Source organism: Triticum urartu, chromosome 3A, assembly GCF_056163025.1.
Source record: "Triticum urartu cultivar PI428250 chromosome 3A, HENAU_Tu73, whole genome shotgun sequence".
Lineage (NCBI taxonomy): Eukaryota > Viridiplantae > Streptophyta > Magnoliopsida > Poales > Poaceae > Triticum > Triticum urartu.
The window spans coordinates 9866745-9885453 of NC_141875.1; the positions used below are offsets into that span (position 1 = coordinate 9866745).

The 18709-nt window shown below is 41.9% G+C and overlaps 2 protein-coding genes across 2 annotated transcripts; one reads left to right on the forward strand and one right to left on the reverse strand.

The window, feature by feature from the left end:
* Window positions 1-2015: 2015 nt before the first annotated feature.
* LOC147977735 (uncharacterized) lies at window positions 2016-6479 on the forward strand. Its single transcript, XM_087514523.1, has 3 exons — window positions 2016-2151; window positions 3052-3676; window positions 5721-6479. Exons 1-3 carry the CDS (start codon window positions 2016-2018, stop codon window positions 5776-5778), a joined length of 819 nt encoding a protein of 272 aa, XP_087370649.1. The 3' UTR covers window positions 5779-6479.
* A 6073-nt stretch (window positions 6480-12552) lies between these two features.
* On the reverse strand, window positions 12553-18367 carry LOC147977736 (glutamate receptor 2.7-like). The gene is made up of 6 exons (XM_087514524.1): window positions 18280-18367; window positions 17480-17755; window positions 14011-15353; window positions 13584-13899; window positions 13046-13452; window positions 12553-12960 (listed from the first exon to the last, which is right to left on the reverse strand). The coding sequence occupies exons 1-6, from the start codon at window positions 18365-18367 to the stop codon at window positions 12553-12555; spliced, it is 2838 nt and encodes a 945-aa protein (XP_087370650.1).
* Between the last annotated feature and the right edge of the window lie 342 nt (window positions 18368-18709).

Here is an 18709-nt window from a genome sequence, read left to right on the forward strand (position 1 = left end):
GTGATCCCGGCTCTTGTAAAACACGCCATGATTGTTTTGCCAACATGGCCAAATTGAAGATTTGGGTATCTCTGAACCCCAATCCTCCGAGATATTTTGGCATGGTAAAAAATTCCCATGAGACCCATGCGGTTTTCCTTTCCCTGTTTTTGCTGCCCCAAAAAAACTTTCTTAATAGTGTATCGATCTGATTACATAATCCACGTTGGAGAAGAAAACATGACATTGAAAAGATTGGGACTGCTTGTGCCACAGACTTGATCAACACCTCTTTTTCCCACGGCCGTCATGCACTTCTCCACCCACCCCTAAACTTTGAACCATATCTGGTCTTTTATATACTTAAAGGATCCATTCTTTGATCTTCCAACATCAGACGGTAACCCCAATTACCGTTCAGCCAAAGCTTCATTTGAAACATCAAGAACCCCTTTAATCAGATTCCTCCTGCTCTCAGGACACCCTTTGCCAAAAAAGATACTTGACTTCGATAAATTAACTCGCTGCCTCGATGCATCACAATAGTCTTGTATCGCATCTTTGATGATAGTAGCCCCTTCCAAATTTGCTTTAAACATCAATAGGCAGTCATTAGCGAACAGGAGATGGTTGACCGCAGGCGCTGTTGGAGCGGCCACCACCCCTCTCGCATTCTCACTATTGCTTCTCGATTTCAGAACACATGATAAACCCTCCGCCGCAAGCAAAAATAGGTAGGGGGAGATGGGGTCCCCCTGCCGTATCTCTCTAGTTGGTCTGAAATCTTCCTTCTTCACACCATTCACTAACACAACGGAAGAAACTGACGTGACACATTGCATCACTTTTGACACCCAGCCCCTATTGAAACCCATTTTTAGCATCACAGCCTCCAAATAGCACTAGTCTACTCTATCATACGCTTTCATCATATCTAGCTTCAACGCACAATGAGAATTAGTTTTGCTTCGAGACCTCTTCATAAAATGTAAACACTCATAGGCGGCAATGATATTATCGGTAATCAGTCTTCCCGGTACAAATGTCGATTGCTCTGGTGAGATGATCTCCGTAGCACTCTTTTCAGCCGGTTCGCGTGCACTTTGAGATGATCTTATAGATCACATTGCACAAGCTAATTGATCAAAATTGAGTTAGAGAGGTTGTATTCAATACCTTAGGAATTAACACAATGAACGTCCTATTTATCACCTCTGGATATTCTTCCCCATTCAGCACTCGCAGCACAACTCGATTAACTTCATCACCACACATGCTCCAGTTCTTCTGAAAAAATGGGCAGGGAAACCGTCTAGACCGGGTGCTTTTGTTGGAAACATCTGAAACAGTGCTTCCTTCACCTCTTTTTCTGTATAAGCCTCATTTAGCATTGCATTCATACCATCATTCACCTTCCGTGGTATGGGTGATAATACCTCTTCCATCCCAATAGTAGGCTCACTATCGTATAAGTTCCTATAGAAATCAGTGGCCATCACACGTATTTCCTCTTCATCAGAATAGATTGTTCCATCTTCTCTCCTAAGCTGAGTGATCCTGTTACGCCTTCTCCTATTTGTAGCTTTTAGGTGGAAAAATTTGGTATTCCCATCTCCCTCTGCAAGCCACTGGATGTGTGATCTTTGGCGCCACATAATCTCTTTCCGGAAATTAAGTTCAATAATCTTCGCCTCGATTTTTATTTCCTCGTGCGTTGGCCCTACTCTTCCTGCTGCTCCACGAAGGACTTTAAGTCTGCCCTTCAAACTTTTGAGTTCGGCACGGACATTACCAAATTCATGGGAACCCCACTCAGCTAAAGTTCTCGCAAGTCTTTTCAACTTCCCTTCCAAACCTATGGCTGTGTTGCACTGACCATCGGCCTGCCATTCAGTTTGTAACATCGGGAAAAAGTTCACATGCTGCTCCCACATTTGCTCATATCTAAATATTTTATCAAGTCCAACTTTTCTATTTGCATCTTGGAGATCATTGAACAGCACAATTGGTGCGTGATCAGATTTGCCAGCGACACGATGACGGAGGGTTGCGAAAGGGAACCTCTCACTGCACTCTGCCGTTGCCAGCGCCCGATCCAATCGTACTCTGCAGAACCTCTACTCGTTAGCTTTGTCTGGCTTCGTGCGAGACGGAAGTCCCCTCTCGCCTCAGGTGCTTCATTACTGAGCCAGCACAGTGCAGTGGAGCACTGTTTTTATTTTTGTTTTAATACTTTTATTTACATTTCTGAATGAAAAGAACTATATTTAAATTTTAAAAAATGTTCACACAGTGTAAAAATATTGTTCCTGGAACTTTTAAAAATGTTCTGGTAATTTTAAAAAAATGTTGACAGCATTCAAAAAATAAATAAAACTTCATTGTATGTAAGAAAGTTCACGCATTTCAAAAACACGTTTGCGCATTTAAAAAGAAATTTATGCAATGTAAGAAAATGTTCACATAATTGAAAATACTGTTTGTACCATATTGGCTGCGTGTGTCTCGCGTTGCAAGCATAGTGTTCTACTCCATCATTATCTGAAGAAAAATATGATCTCACTGTTCTTGGTGACTCATTGTTTGACTAGTAGGTCTGTTCAGAGCTGCAGAATGCGTGAGGCAGTTGGCATGTGAGGATTAAGACCCTGTTCGGTAATCACCCGCTCCCGAAATCTGTGGAGCAGGGAAACCGCAGCTTCTCGGATTTGAACTGCAGCTCCGCCAACTCCGCTCCCGGAGTTGTGGAGCGGAGGGTCACCGAACAGGGCCTAAGTTTCAGTGTAGTTCAGCAGTTGTGTGCTTTATTTTGTGCTGTGTTGTCTGCTTTATTAGGTTACTGAACCTGATTGATATCAATGTTGATATAGCCGGGTGAATTATTCAGGCGTGCACTAACTACAGTGGGGTTGCAATCTTTGTACTGCTAGCTTTGTACCGTGTGCTGCTGGGTTCTATCTGATTCTATGTCCATCTAAGTTCTGCCAAAATATGCCATTAGGTAAACGTAAAATTAGAAAAATACTCCCTCCGTCCCGTAATTCTTGTCGCAACGGTATTTTTGCGAAAAAGTCCTTCAAGTTTATCCGACCGAACCCGCGGTACAGTTATCTCCTCCAACTGCTCGCTCAGCTCCACCAGCTCCCCCGCAACGCCGGCGACGTCGCGTAGCTCGAGCACACCGCGCCGCCGCTCAGCTCCACCGCAACCCCGCGCGGATCCACATCTACCCCGCGCAGCTCCAGCGCAGCTCCCCCGCTCCCCTTTCCTGCATCCCTAAATTTCCAAGCTTTTCCCCATCCCCTTTCGCAAAATCGGCACTTGTTGCCCGTCGATTCGCCGCCACCACCACCAATCCTGGCCACCGTCGAGAGGGGAGGGCAGGAGGAGGAAAAGGTCACCGGCGCCGGCATGATAGAGGAGAGCAGGAGGAGAAAAAGGGACCAGACGAGTGGCAGCGGGTGGTGGCGATGCACGGCACGGTCAAGGTCAACCACAACAAGCTGCCGTGGGCCACTGGAGAGGTGTCTACGGCGGAGCTCGTCGGCGTCGCGTATGCCAGGGCGTCGAAGCCGACCAACGCGTCCTGGAGCGGGCGACCACAACTACAAGGGCGCCTCCGCGTCCGCCGTGCTGGCCCGCCTGGCCGGCGGCAACAGGGGACGACGACGGCGGTGAAATTGAAGAACTGCAGGAGGTCAGTCGTCCACATCCCTGTGCCTCTGTTGGTGAAGCATCATGGAGTAATGCTGTTAAGTGATTTGCTGCTGTTTGTGGTCCAACTCCTGTTGATTTCAGAAAGAATTCCAATCCATCATGGTGTGTGCATACAGTTAATTGATCTTCAGATTGCGGAGTAATGCTGTTAATTGTCCCTGTGTACTGTATGCCTAAGCAATTTTTATGACCTGGATTTATCATGTGTGAACAAAATTAGGAACAGTACAGTACAGGTTCTTCAGACCTTGTTGATCAACAAAATTATTGCCAAAAGAGTTGATACACATGTTGATATGTAGGCTTATTGGTACAGGGTACTCTTGTCTTGACAATTCACAGCAATCTAGGTGAGGCTATTTTCAGTTTGTAAAATTGGAGTATTTTCCATTTTGAAACTGAAAATAAGCTGCCGAAACTGAAAGAAATTGGAGTACTGAAGATCTTCTTGTACTGTCATTTTTTTTAACTGTGCACCAAAAGAAATGGTTCCCAATCATTTAGTAGCATAATTATTGACAGGGAGTATTTAGGACAATCCATGAGGTATCATACTTAGGTATATGGGGTTCAGGAATATCATCTGTACTGAATTTTACTGTCAAAATTGGAGATCAGATCCAGCTCCATAATTTTACTGTATGAGACAGTCTATAATTTCCCATGATGGTGGACTTGAGCAACAACATGGGCATCTTGGCCTTTCTTTCTTCCCATGATGGTGGACTGGAGCAGAGCAGATGAGAGGAGAGTGTAGTTTGATCCAAATTGTCTGCTTGTTCACTAGCTCAATATCGAACTGTAACCAAATTGTCCATTTAATAGAAGTTAGGTTCATTCCCAACTAGATGGAAGGGGCTGTGGATCAAATAATTCCGGTAATTCCAAATAAATCCAAATAATTCCAAATGGTCCTGACACACTTTCAGGTGCCTATAGATCATTGTGAACTTGCCTGTTAAAATCACTGATCATTTGCACTGTGAACTTGCCTACAAAAACACAGAAAACTTGCCTACAGATCATAGGCAATAAATATCCACTTGTAAATTAAACCTCAACTTGCAGAGTTGTTGTTTCCAGTTAACTGAAATTATAGTGACTACTCCTACTTCTTCCTTCTTTGTTCTGAAACTTCAGCTATCCTATTTACAGTACCTAGCTACTGTCAAAACAGAACACTGTATATCTATAGCTTCATTTTAGAAATTTAATTAGTGCATTTCTAAAATGGAAAGATTATGGCACAAAGATTAGTAACATCACATCAAGCATGCCATGCCATCTTTGATTCTGTTTTTGATGGAGTACTAGGTAACCTTGTGAAGTGAATAATCAGTAGTACTCATGTGATTTAGATTCAGTAAACATGACAGTAAAATTGCTCTAAGATTACTGACTAAATAAAGGGCTCGCTGTATTAAGCAAATCAATTGACGAAATGCATCTTTAACTGAATTTACTAAGTTAATCTTGGCTGTGTGAGCTGAATTCACAAGGTGAGCATGTGCTACAGCAGGGCACTAACAGTGAGCACATTACCCCTCCCGGATACAGTATGATTCTCGCAAAATTTGGCGATACAAATGGAGAAACAGGCCCCTTTCATAAAAGAAAAGAAACGTTTCTTTTTTTTTGGTGCTCTGTTTTCTCTTTCATCACGGCAAGCCGATGCCATCTTCTTGGATTGATCTTCAGTATAACAAGTTCATTGTAACTAGTGCAAGATTCAAATCATTGTAACTAGTTCAAGTTCATAACCCATGCTGTCTGGTTGAACATTTTTAGAACCTAAACATTGATGATGATCGTGAGAGTCCACAATCCATGCCGTAATAATTCCAGTTGCCAAAATTTTGTCTGATTGAATGTTCCCGAAATTAACATGGTTGAATTGTTTCCAAAATTAACAAAATCTCATTTCCTGATTTAATGTTTCCATAATTAACATGATTGAATGTTTCTAGAATTAACAAAATCTTCCTGATTGAATGTTTCCAAATCTAACATTACCAATTTTGCAGGACTACCTACCTAGCAGCAGCAGCAGCAGTAGGCGTCAGTGCGGGGCAGCAGCAGTAGTAGGCGTCGACGGCGAGGAAGGAGACGGCGGGGAAAGACTACCTCAGTAGCACAGCCGACGAGGAAGGAGCCGGCAGGGAAGGAGAGGCTGGGCCGGCGATCGGAGTCTCCCAGAGACGGGGCGCGGGGAAAGATTGCGGCGGAATCGCGGAGGTTGGCGGCGTTGCAGGTGCTGGTGGGCGGCGCCGCAGTGGCTGGTCGCGCAGGTGGGCGGCGGCGCAGTTGTGGGTGGCAGAATCACGCAGCTGGGCGCCGGCAGGTGGTCGCGTGCGGATCGAGGACCAGCTGGCCTGGCGGTCACGGCGATGGATGGCGGAATCGGCGGGCAGCTGGTGGCGAGTGAGCGGCGGTGGGTGGTTGTGGGTGAGTTGCGAGCGCCAGAATCTCCAGCGCGGCGGAGGGATCCCACGGCGCCGGCCCCTGCCCCTGGCGACTCGCGGGCGCCGGACGGAGGAAGCAGAAGGAGACGTACTTGTTTGCTACTGTTTTTAAAATTACGAGGTGTTTTTTGCAAAAACTCCACTGTACTGCGCCCGCGACAAGAATTACGGGACGGAGGGAGTATATGTGAATGTACGTGCAGTTGCTGAACTTCCCATTTATCCTTGCCTAATTTTTGTATGCTGGTGCGATGACCGCAGCATTTCTACAAATATTTACATTTTTTTAACGTAACCACTTCAATGTCAACCAAATCAAATCGGTTGCATCCACACAAGGATACTCTGGTCACTCTACTCATTGTCTTGCCGTGATCCTCGGCAGGGTCGCCTCAACAAGGAAAACTCGGCAGGATGCTCAATGCGCGAAATCGTATTCGATGCTCAATGCGCCGTTTACTATGGGCCGGCCCATGTAACCCTCCGGGTTTGGGAAGCTTCTGGATGCTTCCAGCTGGTTTTCTTGTGTGTGTTTCCTGATTCGTTTTTCTGTGTTTGTTAGGCCGGTTTTTCTATAGTTATTTCTTTTTCTTTACTTTTTTGTATTCATTTTTTATTTTGTCAACTTTTTTCAAATTTGTAAAGTTTTTTAAGCTCATGAACTTTTTTCAAATGCGGGATACTATTAAAAGTGCATGAATGTTTTCAAATGCACGTTATTTTTTTCAAATTCAACACTCTTTTTCAACCCGCTAAAATTTTCCAAATCCATGAACTATCGAAATGTACATGATTTTTATATAAAATCCAAAAATTCTATTTCAAAATTTTGAACATTTTTCAAATTCACGAACCTTTTTCAAGTTAATGATATTTTAGAAAAATGCAAAAAATTCAAAATCATAAACTTTTTCCAAAATTTGGATATTTTTTTCACAAAAAGCATGTTTTTTTAAAATCGATGAGTATTTTCTTAAAGTAAGTTGTTCTAATCCATAAAAACCGAGGAGCCAGTTTCCTCAAACCACAACTGGTTTTTCTGAACCAGCAATAAGCAACTGGTTTTTAATTTTGATGAATGAACATTTTTAGTTTTGATGAACAAAATTTAAACTTTATGAAAAAAAATTCATATTTAATGAACAATTTTGAATTCAAAAACATTTTCTAAATACGATGAACATTTTTTATTATAATGATAATTTTAAAAATTTACGAACATTATTTGATTTCTATGAACACATTTTGAATTCTAGAACCTTTTCAATTTGATGAATATTTCCGAAATTGATGATCATTTTGAAAATAATTACGAACTTTATTTAATACAATGAACATTTTTTGATTTTGATGAATGAAATTGAATTTCAAATAATGTTCATTGATATAAAAAAGGTTCGAATTCAAAAAATATTCACAGATTTGAAAAAAATGTTCCCTACTTTACGAAAATGCTCATAAAGTTGGAATTTATTTTTGAAAAAGAACATACTAAAAAATGAAAAAGGGAGATGGCAAATGTAAATGTAAAAATAGAAAGCAAAAAGGAACAAGGAAAAAAATAAAATAAAAAGATAAAAGAAGGAAAAAGAAGAAAAAATGGCTTGGGAAGGTTCTAGAATGTTCCCAAAACCTGAAACGAGCAAGATGGGTCGGCCCAAAATGTTGCGAGGCGGGGCTTGTTTCTTTTCATTTTTTTGCATGTTTTTTGGGAATTTCTTTATGGTTTTTGAATTTTGCGTGGTTTACTCTTAGTTTTCGTGAAAACACAATACATCATTTTTTTTTTGTTTTTCTTTCGTGAAGCATACTATGTGAAAAAACATAGTCGTGCAACTATACTTCCATGCGTAGATGTGGGCCGAAGAAAGTACTGTGCTCAACTAGTCTTTATTAAGAGAAAATTGGTTAAACATTTTTGTTAAAAGGGAGCAAAATTTTGTGATCTCCGCGCAGTTGATTGATGCGTGGGTCTCCACTACCCACCAAGGTCTACCCATGCAGCGTTATATTAATAGCTCTGTACGGTTCATTTGATCCGGTAAAAGGTTCTGCCCTCTACCCACCAAGTGCTATGATCCAGACCTAGCCATATGAGCCAACACGCTACCAAGGTCTGTTACGACACGGCTCGAGGATGGCATGCGAGCTAAAAGAGCCGGCCCAGCACGGGGCGTCTATATCTTGCTTATAGGGAGCAACTAATTATGGAGCGCTCATTGAAGACCTATGTCACGTGTCGCGCTCTGGGCGACTTCATTGATTTTTGTTTTTATTTTTATTTTTCCCACGCGTTTTCAGCTTTGTAAATGATTTTTTTGGCTTTTCGGTTCTTCCTCGGTCTCTTTTAGCTTTTAGAAAAAAAATCAGAAAAAAAATATTTTGCACAAAAAATGCGTTTTCATTTATTTTTTGCTTCCACAAGAGGCACGAATTTGCTTCCGCGAGAGCTATGATTGGAAACGAAAAAAAACATGTTTTGATTTTTTTTCTTCCACGAGAGGCACGGTTTTGCTTCTATGAAAGGCATGGCCGTGCCTCTCAGAAACGGAAAAAATATACATGTTTGTTTTTATTTCTTCTGCGAGAGGCGCGGTTTTATTTCCGCAAGAGGCATAGACTTGCTTACGCGAGAGGCACGGCCCTGCCTCTCCAAAACGAAAAAACATGTTTCTTTCCTCTCGGATAGGCACGGCCATGCCTCTTGGAAACAGAAAAAATGTGATTTTTTTCTTCTGTGAGAGACATGTTTTACTTTCGTGAGGGGCACGGATTTGCTTACACGAGAAGCACGACCTTGCTTCTCGAAGATGGTAAAAAACTTATTTTCTTTTTTTCCTCCCACGAGAGGTACATATTTGCTTCTGGGAGAGGCAATGCCTCTCGGAAACTAAAAAAATGCGTTTCATTTTTTATTTTTCGCGAAAGGCACAGTTTTGTTTCGCTCGGTTTTTTCATGAAAAAAAAGTTCATCAAAACCTTTCAATATGGGATCTAGCTTTGAAGATGTCGAAGCGAGGAATCGAACGGTGAAAATGGTTCGAGATTTGAGCACACGATCTAAGCTATAAAATATTTTGAATAAACGGATCTACAAAAAAAAGAAAACTCACAGGTTACGACAAATGATGCACATGCAGTGTGCCACTTGCTGCAATATGAGAAGATGGAGTGGCCTTTGGACGAAGCAATCCTCAATTAGTGAGAAGTAGGGATCAATCCCTTCTCTCCAAGGAAATCGCGAGAGCTGCTACTCCGCCCAGTTCCCATTTGAGGTAAGAATGAGGGGCGCGCCTCCCACTTGAGGCGATTTGAGTCAGCTTTCTTCGGAGCTTTTTTCCTTTCATTTTGTTTCTTTTTGTTTTCTTCTCCGTTTTTTCATTCCTTTTGCATTTTGTTTCTTTTCCTTTTTGTTCTTCTTTTCTTTTTTTCATTTTATTTGTTCTTTTGGTTATTATTTCACATTTTTTTATATGTCAACAACATTTTTCTAATACAGGTCTAAGATTTTTCCAATAGAAATTAAACACATTTTTTATATTTTTCAAATGCTTGATTAATATTTTGAAATACAAGATTAACATTTTTTAATATATGGTCAATATTTTTTCTATATATTTTATACTTTTTTAAATGCTTGATTAATAGTTTTCAAATGAAAATATAAAATAATTTTGAATACGCGGTCAATATTTTTTATATACACATTTAATATTTTCTAAATTCTTGATTAACATTGTATAAATTCTTCATTAACATTTTTATGTACATGAACAAAATTTTTTATCATTTTTTAATAGACATTTTTTCAATACATGATTTACATTTTTTCAATACACATTTAACATTTTCCAACTGCTTGATTGACATTTTCCAAATACTTGTGCAACATTAATTTTTCAAATGCTTGATTAACATTTTATCTAAATGGTTAATTTTTTAATCATTTCTCTAATACATGGTCAACATATTATCTATACACATTTAACATTTCTCAAATTCTTGATTAACATTTTTCAAATACTTGTTCAATATTATTTTTTCAAAATGATTGATTACATTTTCATATACATGATAAAAAATATCATTTTTTCAATACATGGCTGACAATTTTTCTATACACATTCAACATTTTTCTGAATGTTTGATTAACATTTCTTGACACTTGTTCTTCATTTTTCAAATGTGTTTTGTAGAGTGTTTTTTGTAATACATATTTAGAATATTTTAAAATTATATAAAAAAAGAAGCAAAAAATAAAAAAAAATAGAAAACCCCCCCAGAAAAAAGAGCCTGTGGCCTGCCCCACGCAGGGGCCGGCCCCTCTCTCTTGTCCCTTTAGCTAGTCGGAAGCTGGACTCGCCGAAGGCGGGATATAGGGGTGCCCTGCCATTACTAGGCTTATGTCAGTTTGTACTTGAAGAACTAAGTAGGCTTATTTGAAGTACAGTGTGATCTGTTCTAGTGAAAACTTATGTGAATTTATAATGTCAGACCCAAGATGAAAAATATGCAGTATCGGTTTCCAGCACATACCACCTGACAAATGTAGCTTCTCGTACCAGACGATAGTTCGTGTGGCATTTGTCAGGACATATTTTAGAGTGTGCGTTCACTTATTTTGCTTCATATGTAATCTCAATTGGAATCTTCAAAAAGACTTATATTTAGAAATGAAGGGAATACTAAGCATGGGAGGACAAAATTGCACCAAGACTACCGAAGATACAAGCGTTGGTGGAGTGCAGAACATTCGTGACAAGCGAGGGAGCCGCAGAGGGACCATGAGAAAAGAGAAGATAAAGTTTTTTTTGCGTGTAAGAGAAGATAAAGGTTGGCACAGAAAAATAACTAAAAGCATCTCTAGTAGATCCCGTAAAGCACCACCTGTAAAAAAATGATATACAGGCTCTTCTAAAACGATTTTACGGTATCGCGAGGCATCGGACGGAACATATCCCATAAACCTGTACCGTAAACATTTTTATTTTTATTTTTTCTCCTCACGCTTCTTCCCCGGACGCATGCATGGATGAACTCGAACTCCGGCCGGCCAGAAGCCTTGGACGGAACATATCCTGTAAACATGTATCGTAAACGTTTTTATTTTTATTTTTTTCTCCTCACGGTTCTTCCTCGGGAAGCATGCACGGATGAACTCGAACTCTGGCCGGCCATAATGGCGCCGCTTCGGCCTGCCGCCTGATGGCCCGCTGCCTGCTCCGGCGACACTCCGGTGATGCTCCGGTGATGCCCCAGTGACACTCCAGCCCGGCGCGTGCTCCGGCGATGCTCCGGCCGGCCGCTGGCAAGCTCCTCCGCCTGCTCGCTGCTCATGTGCGGCGTCGTGAGACCCCCTGCTCCGGCGTTGACCGGTTTATGAGATCCTCCAAAAAACTGCTGAAATCCACTAGATATAAATAATTGGGACTCGAATATAGGCGAGCCTGTATAAATTTTTACGGGGTATGTTGTTTTATGGGATCTATTCGGGGCGTGTTTTTTTCAGCTTGTACCATAAATATCAAGGTTAGATCGCTTTTATAGAATCTGCTAGAGATGCTCCAAGCCGTGCGCTTGCAGCTTGTTCCCCGTGCAGTCTGTTGCCTCCCGTTGCAATTAATGCACTCAGGCGCATCATATTGTTTAAAGACGATAAAGCTGTAATAGGGCTGAGACCATGGTTAATAATATAGCCAACACTCAGTTATAAAGTGAAATGTCATATGGAGCCAACCTAATAGTCGATATATACAATAACAAGTTTTAAATATATAATATTTTATAAATAGTTGGTCCACTTTACACCCTTACATAGTGTCATGGGGCTCGTGCTAGAGCTGGCTAATAACTTTGAAAACCGCTTATCTTCTCTCTTTTCTTTTCTCTCCTTCAAATAAGCAAAGATATAATACTATATAATCCGTATAGCCTGTTTATGTCAACTTGTTGTACTTGCTCCGAGAATACAATCAAGGGTGCACATCGACATGAGTTGACTGGTTTGATTTGAGGAGCAGCTAAGCCTGAGCTCATAATCGAATATTCGAATTTAGGCTAGCTATTGTGTTAGACGCAAATGTCGTCTGTGAATGTCAGGCAGATCGACCGCGGGATTCCCATACGAATCAAGCTTTGTACATGATTTGAGCTAGCTTTGTACATGACCAAGCTGAATCGCTAGCTTTTTGTTGACGTGCGTCCTAGGTATTAGAGTTCTCAGGCGTGAGGTTGTGCGGTTTATCTCAATGGACATCAATCTCTCGCCTTGTGACAAGATGTTTGGTGCTAAACCAGTCACAACGTATTTTCATTTTCGAGTATCAACTATCAAATGCAATTCTCGTTGAGTCGAGACCATTAAAATGGGATTGTCGCAAGCACTTGCCCACTACTACATGGAGCTGGCCTTCGCCACTGCGTCTGCCAACTCCACTATCAAGGATATCGGAGAGTTCTGTGACTCGTCACTGCAAGAAGAGCACGCCTCACCATCCAGCGGACGTTGTGCCCCACCATCACTAGCACAAGGACTACTTCCTTTTGCAATATATTTTGCATAAGCACGCCTCAACAAGTTTATTACGACCATCAATCCTAAAACGCATCCATTGATGATGAAGAGACCCGCAAAGCTCCGTGAACTGAGGCGTGGGGAGCCAGCTTCCAGACTTCCATAGTCCGGTGACAAGATTGAATCCTTGAACCACTTCTTCTCAATACTAGAACCTTCAGACCCTTCTATCAAATTTAACACGGCCTTGGAAAGATCATCCACCAATGGAGAGCCTTTAGGGAAAACCTGTACAAAGGTGCAACATATTAGGCACGGTAAAGCCAAGTTAGCAAGCTCCAAAACTTGAGCATAGGTTGTAGCAGCAACTTACAAAGCCAAAACCGGCCGTCTTGTCAATGGGACCAACCTTTCGGAACTCTTTTCCGTACTCCAAGAGGAAAGAATTTATGTATGGTGTTTCATCGAAGATGGCAGATACCCCTTCATTCTTTGATCCAGACCTCAATGCTTTTGCATATTCCTCATGTGTTCTAAAAGCTTTTATCCGCGGCTCCTCAAATTGGAGCCTCCTCAACATTGAGTGCACAAATGAGCCACTCTGATACCCAACATTATCATCATTCTGTAAAAGTTGCCTTGGGTCTGTAATTAAAGGTGGGAGCTTCTTTGCAGTTAAAATGGACGACAAGCTTGCCGTGTAACTCTGCACTATAATTACCATTACGAAGCACCAGGATACCACAATAACTTTTGATTGGAGGCTTTTGAACTTTTGATCTGTCCCTGAAATGTTAGTAGAGTCTGTAAGTTGGAGTCCATAGTATAAAGTAAGTTGGAGTTTATAGTATAAAGGTAAACAAAGTTTGCGAATTTGAAAAGAGCAAATTAGGCCGATTATAAGTACATACCATGCATAGAAGTCCCAGTGAAGAATGCGAAGTAGAAAGCAGCGTTGAACTGTTTCCATTTGGAACCCCTTAATTCATCATTTATAGGCTTTTCAATCATCCACACAATTAGGCCAGTGAATAACATAAAAAGTATTATAGCAATCCAGAGGTCCTTCGTTAGTGGCTCTAAGAAGACCCACATGGCTGGTTCATCCTCATCTTTACTAGCTAGAACAAGCATCGACACACCAGAATCTGTGTACGGAACTGTGAAGTCCACATACCTAGTTCGATTGGCGATAATTGTCACATCACCCACTACTGCATCAAATTTCTACGACCCAAACATGAAAATAGAGAGAAAAATGTGTTACTATTAAATGAAGACTGTTTAAAATTCAAAACAAAAGAAGTTTGTTGAGAATATAGAATAATCAGGGCTAACCTTGAAATAAACCTGTGATACTAGTGTGTCATAAGAATCTGAACAGTCATACGGAATGTACCGGTAGCGTAGCCCATACGGCAGTTTCTTCACAGCAGCCTCAAAGACATCAATGCTGTAGCCTTTGACAATTGGTATACTAGAGCTAGGATTGGTCTCAACATGCACAAAGACCTCAGAATCCCGTCTCACGGGCACACCAATCTGGAGTGTCGTTCCATTTTCAGGGAAGCCCCATCCTCTGGGCACTGTTATTGAATTTCCTGGCCAAATAACTGTTCTCGTGACTTGATCCGCCCTTGTCGTATGTTTAGCTTGGCCAGGCCTAGTGCTAGAGTTAAGAAACGCTGAAAGACCGTTACCAAGGTTCCAAAAGCCAATGCGTCTAATTTCCTCTTCAATCACATTGACAATCTCATATGTTGGAACTGGCAAGTGCCTATCAACAAACATGAATCTCCCAGCCAATCCTTCATATTCCCCATCCATTATGTAAGTGAGGAGTTCTGGTTCAGCAGGAGATGCTTGGAGATCATCTACTAACTTGTCCATATTCCCTAGTTTAGACCTTAGTTGTAAGGATCTGAACCTCTTAGCTTTCTCTGTTGCAGATGCTATTGCCCATAACAAATCATATGACCAGTATTGGAAGATGGTTGGTTTTGCCACCCGAACATCGGGGTCTATATGGTATGTGGATCTGTATTGAGTGACAAACCGAGCCATGAAACCATTGATCCTCGTAGTCTTTGCTACATATGGCCGGAAACCGACAACACCCTGCATGGTTTCAATGGTATGTTGGGGAAGCACATCAAGGGCATTACTGATGTCATCTGTGACAATCCATACATACCCTTCAGTCATCATACCGATTGTTGAAGCTCGAGCAAATAGGCGGGAAGCATCGGCTGGCAACATATGAACGATGAATACACGTGTTTGCATGGTCTTCAGCTTGTATAGTTCCACATCAATTCGGTAATCAGGGGAAGTAGTAGGGATGGCAGAATGGTTAATGACATGGACGTCAATGGCCTCAAGAGCACTAGTAATGGAAGGGAGAATGCTGAGACCATGATTGTTGTCCTCATGGACCAGAACAACATTTTTCCAGCCATATGCCTTAATAAAGGCAGCAATCGAAGCTGCTTGGGAAGAGCCCTTGACACAAGCATGAAGGAAGTACGGAGCATGACATTGAGTAATTGTATCACCTGTTGCAGATGAGGTGATGAAGGGAACCTTGGTTTTGTTCGCTAGGTAGGTCAAGAATTCTGCTTGTAAAGTATTCTGTGGACCGATGACAACCCCAACCTTTTTGTTATCGATGAGATCTATTGCTGCAAGGCAAAAGAATTATCAACTTTCAGTAAAGTGTAATGAAATCTGGATGTGTGGTAAAAATACTGGAGACATGCACTTCAAAAATTATGGAAAACTAAGAGCCAATAACAACTTGTATTTTCTGTGATCTTTTTCTAATTGGCTTCTCATGTGTTATTCGGGCAAGAGTGGAGTTGAATGCATGGACCAAAACGGTGATGGAAAAAGGATGGGACTAACAAACGAAAGCAAATAAAATGGTATAATACTATATAACGTACCATTTGTGATGTACATATCCGGGCAATATTTCATTTCTTTCATTTTTTGAATGGAAACTATACTTTGTAAAACACATGATTTTATAATAGTGCAAACTATTTTTTTCCTTTTGATTCCCAAGTCCAACATGGTGACACATAACTCAAACGAAGTTCAGCGTACGGAAGCCCACCATGTGCAACCATGCCCGAACTACATGCAATCGCTAAGCGCTCTCAAGTGTGCCTAACAAACTGAAAAGGAGTCTGATTGCATGACATAAACCCTAGCCACTGGAGGGAAGCTCCATTTCTTGCCTCCGTTTCCTTTAGTTCCCCACGTCCCCTATAGCTACTTCGGTAACAGGAGATGCTGGGACCATAGATACACGTTGGAGTGCAGTCTACGTTATGGTACATAGGTGGCGGTGGCCTGAAGGTGGAGGCAACGTCACATGAAATAAAAGTGCCATGACCCAGTCTCACTAATTCTAGTTGTGACCATCTTTGTCTACACGACACACATTGTCGGCTATGGATCTGGTGGGTTATCGTCAGTTGAAAAAAATAACGCGTTATAGCGCCTCTACTAGCAATGCTATAGCATTATGAGGAATGCTTCGCTAAATGAATCAATGTGCATTGTCTCGCTAATAGCACGCTACAACATAATATAACACTCAAATAGCGTATTTTAAGGGCCACTCTATTTTACCATAGCACACTGTTTTTTTCATTCGTTATCGTCTGGTGCTTCAGCTTGTCAAGAAGGTGTTGGTGCCAGGTTTGATGAGTTTGGTTCGATCGGGTTTTTCTTCAGTTTCACTTTTTGTGCCTCCGGCAACGAAACAGTGGTTCCACAGGTTTCTCACCTTTTTGGGTGGAAGATCATGCGGCTTTTTAATACATACTATGTGAGTCAAGTTTGTTTAGGTTTAGCCCTTTTCATTTATAGTTTTCTTCACTGGAGCCTCGGAGAGAAGTCAAGTTACAAAAGATGGAGCTAGAGGCAGCGACTTAGAAGAACTTACATGTAACTTTTGGTTGTATCATAGATCTTTGTTGTACACATGGGTGTTTCAGTTTCTTCAGTTGGATTTAATGTGTTCAATTCATGAATACATAGGATTCTTTGTCTATAAAAGAAAGCTAGCTGCTCTGGTGGCAAATAGGAAGATGGCGCAGGCCGTAACACTTGTAACTGAATCTCTGGATGAAATAAGAAGCATTCCTCTCACGGCGATTCCACGAGATTACTGTCCCAATTCGTTGATGGGGTAGATCGATCTTTAACAATAATATAAACCACCTATATAAGCTTCCGCCACTCACCAGGAGTACGAGGGTTACCAGTTGGGCATTTTGGGAAATTATAGGAATATAAACATGATTGTTTAGTTCATATAGCCTGGGTGACGTTAATTTTCTCTTAGTAAGTACAATTTTCTTACTGTTGCCTAAGATAAGGCCTTTGGCATCCAAGAAAATCTTCATTATAGTAGTATATGTCATGTTTTAATTATTACTCCCTCTGTCCTATAATGTAAGATGTTTTTTGACACTGGTGTAGTGTCAAAAAAGCGTCTTATATTATGAGATAGAAGGAGTGGTATTTTTGCAAAATCCTTTAATTAATTGTGTGATTTAGTCTTGTGGGCATGGTTACTAGCTAGAGATGGCTTCACGATAAGTTTTGTTCTCATCTCTTCGTGACATAAAATGCTGGTTTTGATCTACTCCAAGATTATAACTAGTACTAGTTCTTCTAGACCTTGTATGCATACTAATGTTATTCAAAGAGGATACATGCGTACATGCATGCATGCAAGATGACCAGACAATTCAATGCGCGCGAGTACGTAGGCGTATATAGGAGTACGTACCTGCAGATGCGGCGGTGACGACGTCTTGGTGTGAGTCCCTGACGTGGAGCTTGACCCTGGTGGTGTAGCTGGGGTGCGTGGCATAGAAGTCGTGCAGCGCCATCTCCATGCTGAGAAGGCTCTTCTTCCCCAGCTCCGTCGCCAGGTCCAGTATCACCCCAACGTTGGCCGTCACCAGCGATGGCGGCGGTGGCACAGATGCGGCGGCGGCGGCACCGTCGAGGAGGAAGAGGAAGAGTACGCCGAGGAGCTGGCAAGCCACATTAGCACGTAGTACTACAGGGGAAGCCATATGCATGCAGATCGCAGTAGTCAGCACTAAACACAGCAAGACGTAGCTATAGCAAGCATCCGATTAGGGGTGGTTAAGTACTTGCTAGCATCCTCTAATGGCGGCGCTATTACCGGGCTTCTTCCTGCTCGATCGTTTGAATTTCCCTCTTCTTCATGGGCGTACGAGGATTGACCGTAACTTACTCGGTTGTTAGGTACATCACATACATCCGCCAAGTATACTAAGCAGCCAAGCAGGGCGTCCAATGGTTGCAACGTACGTAGTACCGTAGTGGATAAGATGTAGAGCTACTCGATCTAGCTGATGCTGATCCATACCGGCATTATCCATCCATCAACCGGCCCCACTGGAATGCATTTTGTTTTCATTTACCTCGTTCAGCGCGTGCATGCAAGTTCGTCTAACATGCTGCTGCTACAACTATAAGATAAGACTACACAAGGCTTGGCCAGCAACTACCAGGCTAGCTCAACGAACGTGCACTGTGGCTGGGGTGTGGCCTCACCTGCAGCCCAGCGGTAGTACTGTAGCCTGCACGTGACGCTGGCTGCAATAGCACGGAAAACACGTGTCTGATTCTGCCGCGGACACATGAGTAACCTGGTTAACAATCACGGGAACGGGGATGAAGCACGCGGCACACCCGCAAAAAAAAAAGAAAAAGATGAAGCACGCGGGTAACCTGGTTAATAATCACGGGAACGGGGATGAAGCACGCGGCACACCTGCAAAAAAAAAGAAAAAGATGAAGCACGCGGCTGGCACGTGCGTCCGCTCTCTTTTCCCCGCTTTTCTTTAGTTATTATATTTAAATTTCCGAAACCAATCTTTTGTGTGCGGATGTGCATCAAATAGTTCTTTAAAGGGCAGCGCTCGATCCACCATCATAAGATGCTTGATCTCAGCCACATATGCTGCACGTACATATTTTCTTT

Coding starts and splice junctions, on each gene's coding strand:
- LOC147977736 (XM_087514524.1), bottom strand. CDS start 18,367: ATGTGTCCGCGGCAGAATCAGACACGTGTTTTCCGTGCTATTGCAGCC. Junction 15,354..17,479: donor CGTCACCGCCGCATCTGCAG/GTACGTACTCCT, acceptor TTTGCCTTGCAG/CAATAGATCTCATCGATAAC. Junction 13,900..14,010: donor TATCACAGGTTTATTTCAAG/GTTAGCCCTGAT, acceptor TTTGGGTCGTAG/AAATTTGATGCAGTAGTGGG.
- LOC147977735 (XM_087514523.1), top strand. CDS start 2,016: ATGACGGAGGGTTGCGAAAGGGAACCTCTCACTGCACTCTGCCGTTGC. Junction 2,152..3,051: donor GAAGTCCCCTCTCGCCTCAG/GTGCTTCATTAC, acceptor TTTGCGAAAAAG/TCCTTCAAGTTTATCCGACC. Junction 3,677..5,720: donor AAATTGAAGAACTGCAGGAG/GTCAGTCGTCCA, acceptor CCAATTTTGCAG/GACTACCTACCTAGCAGCAG.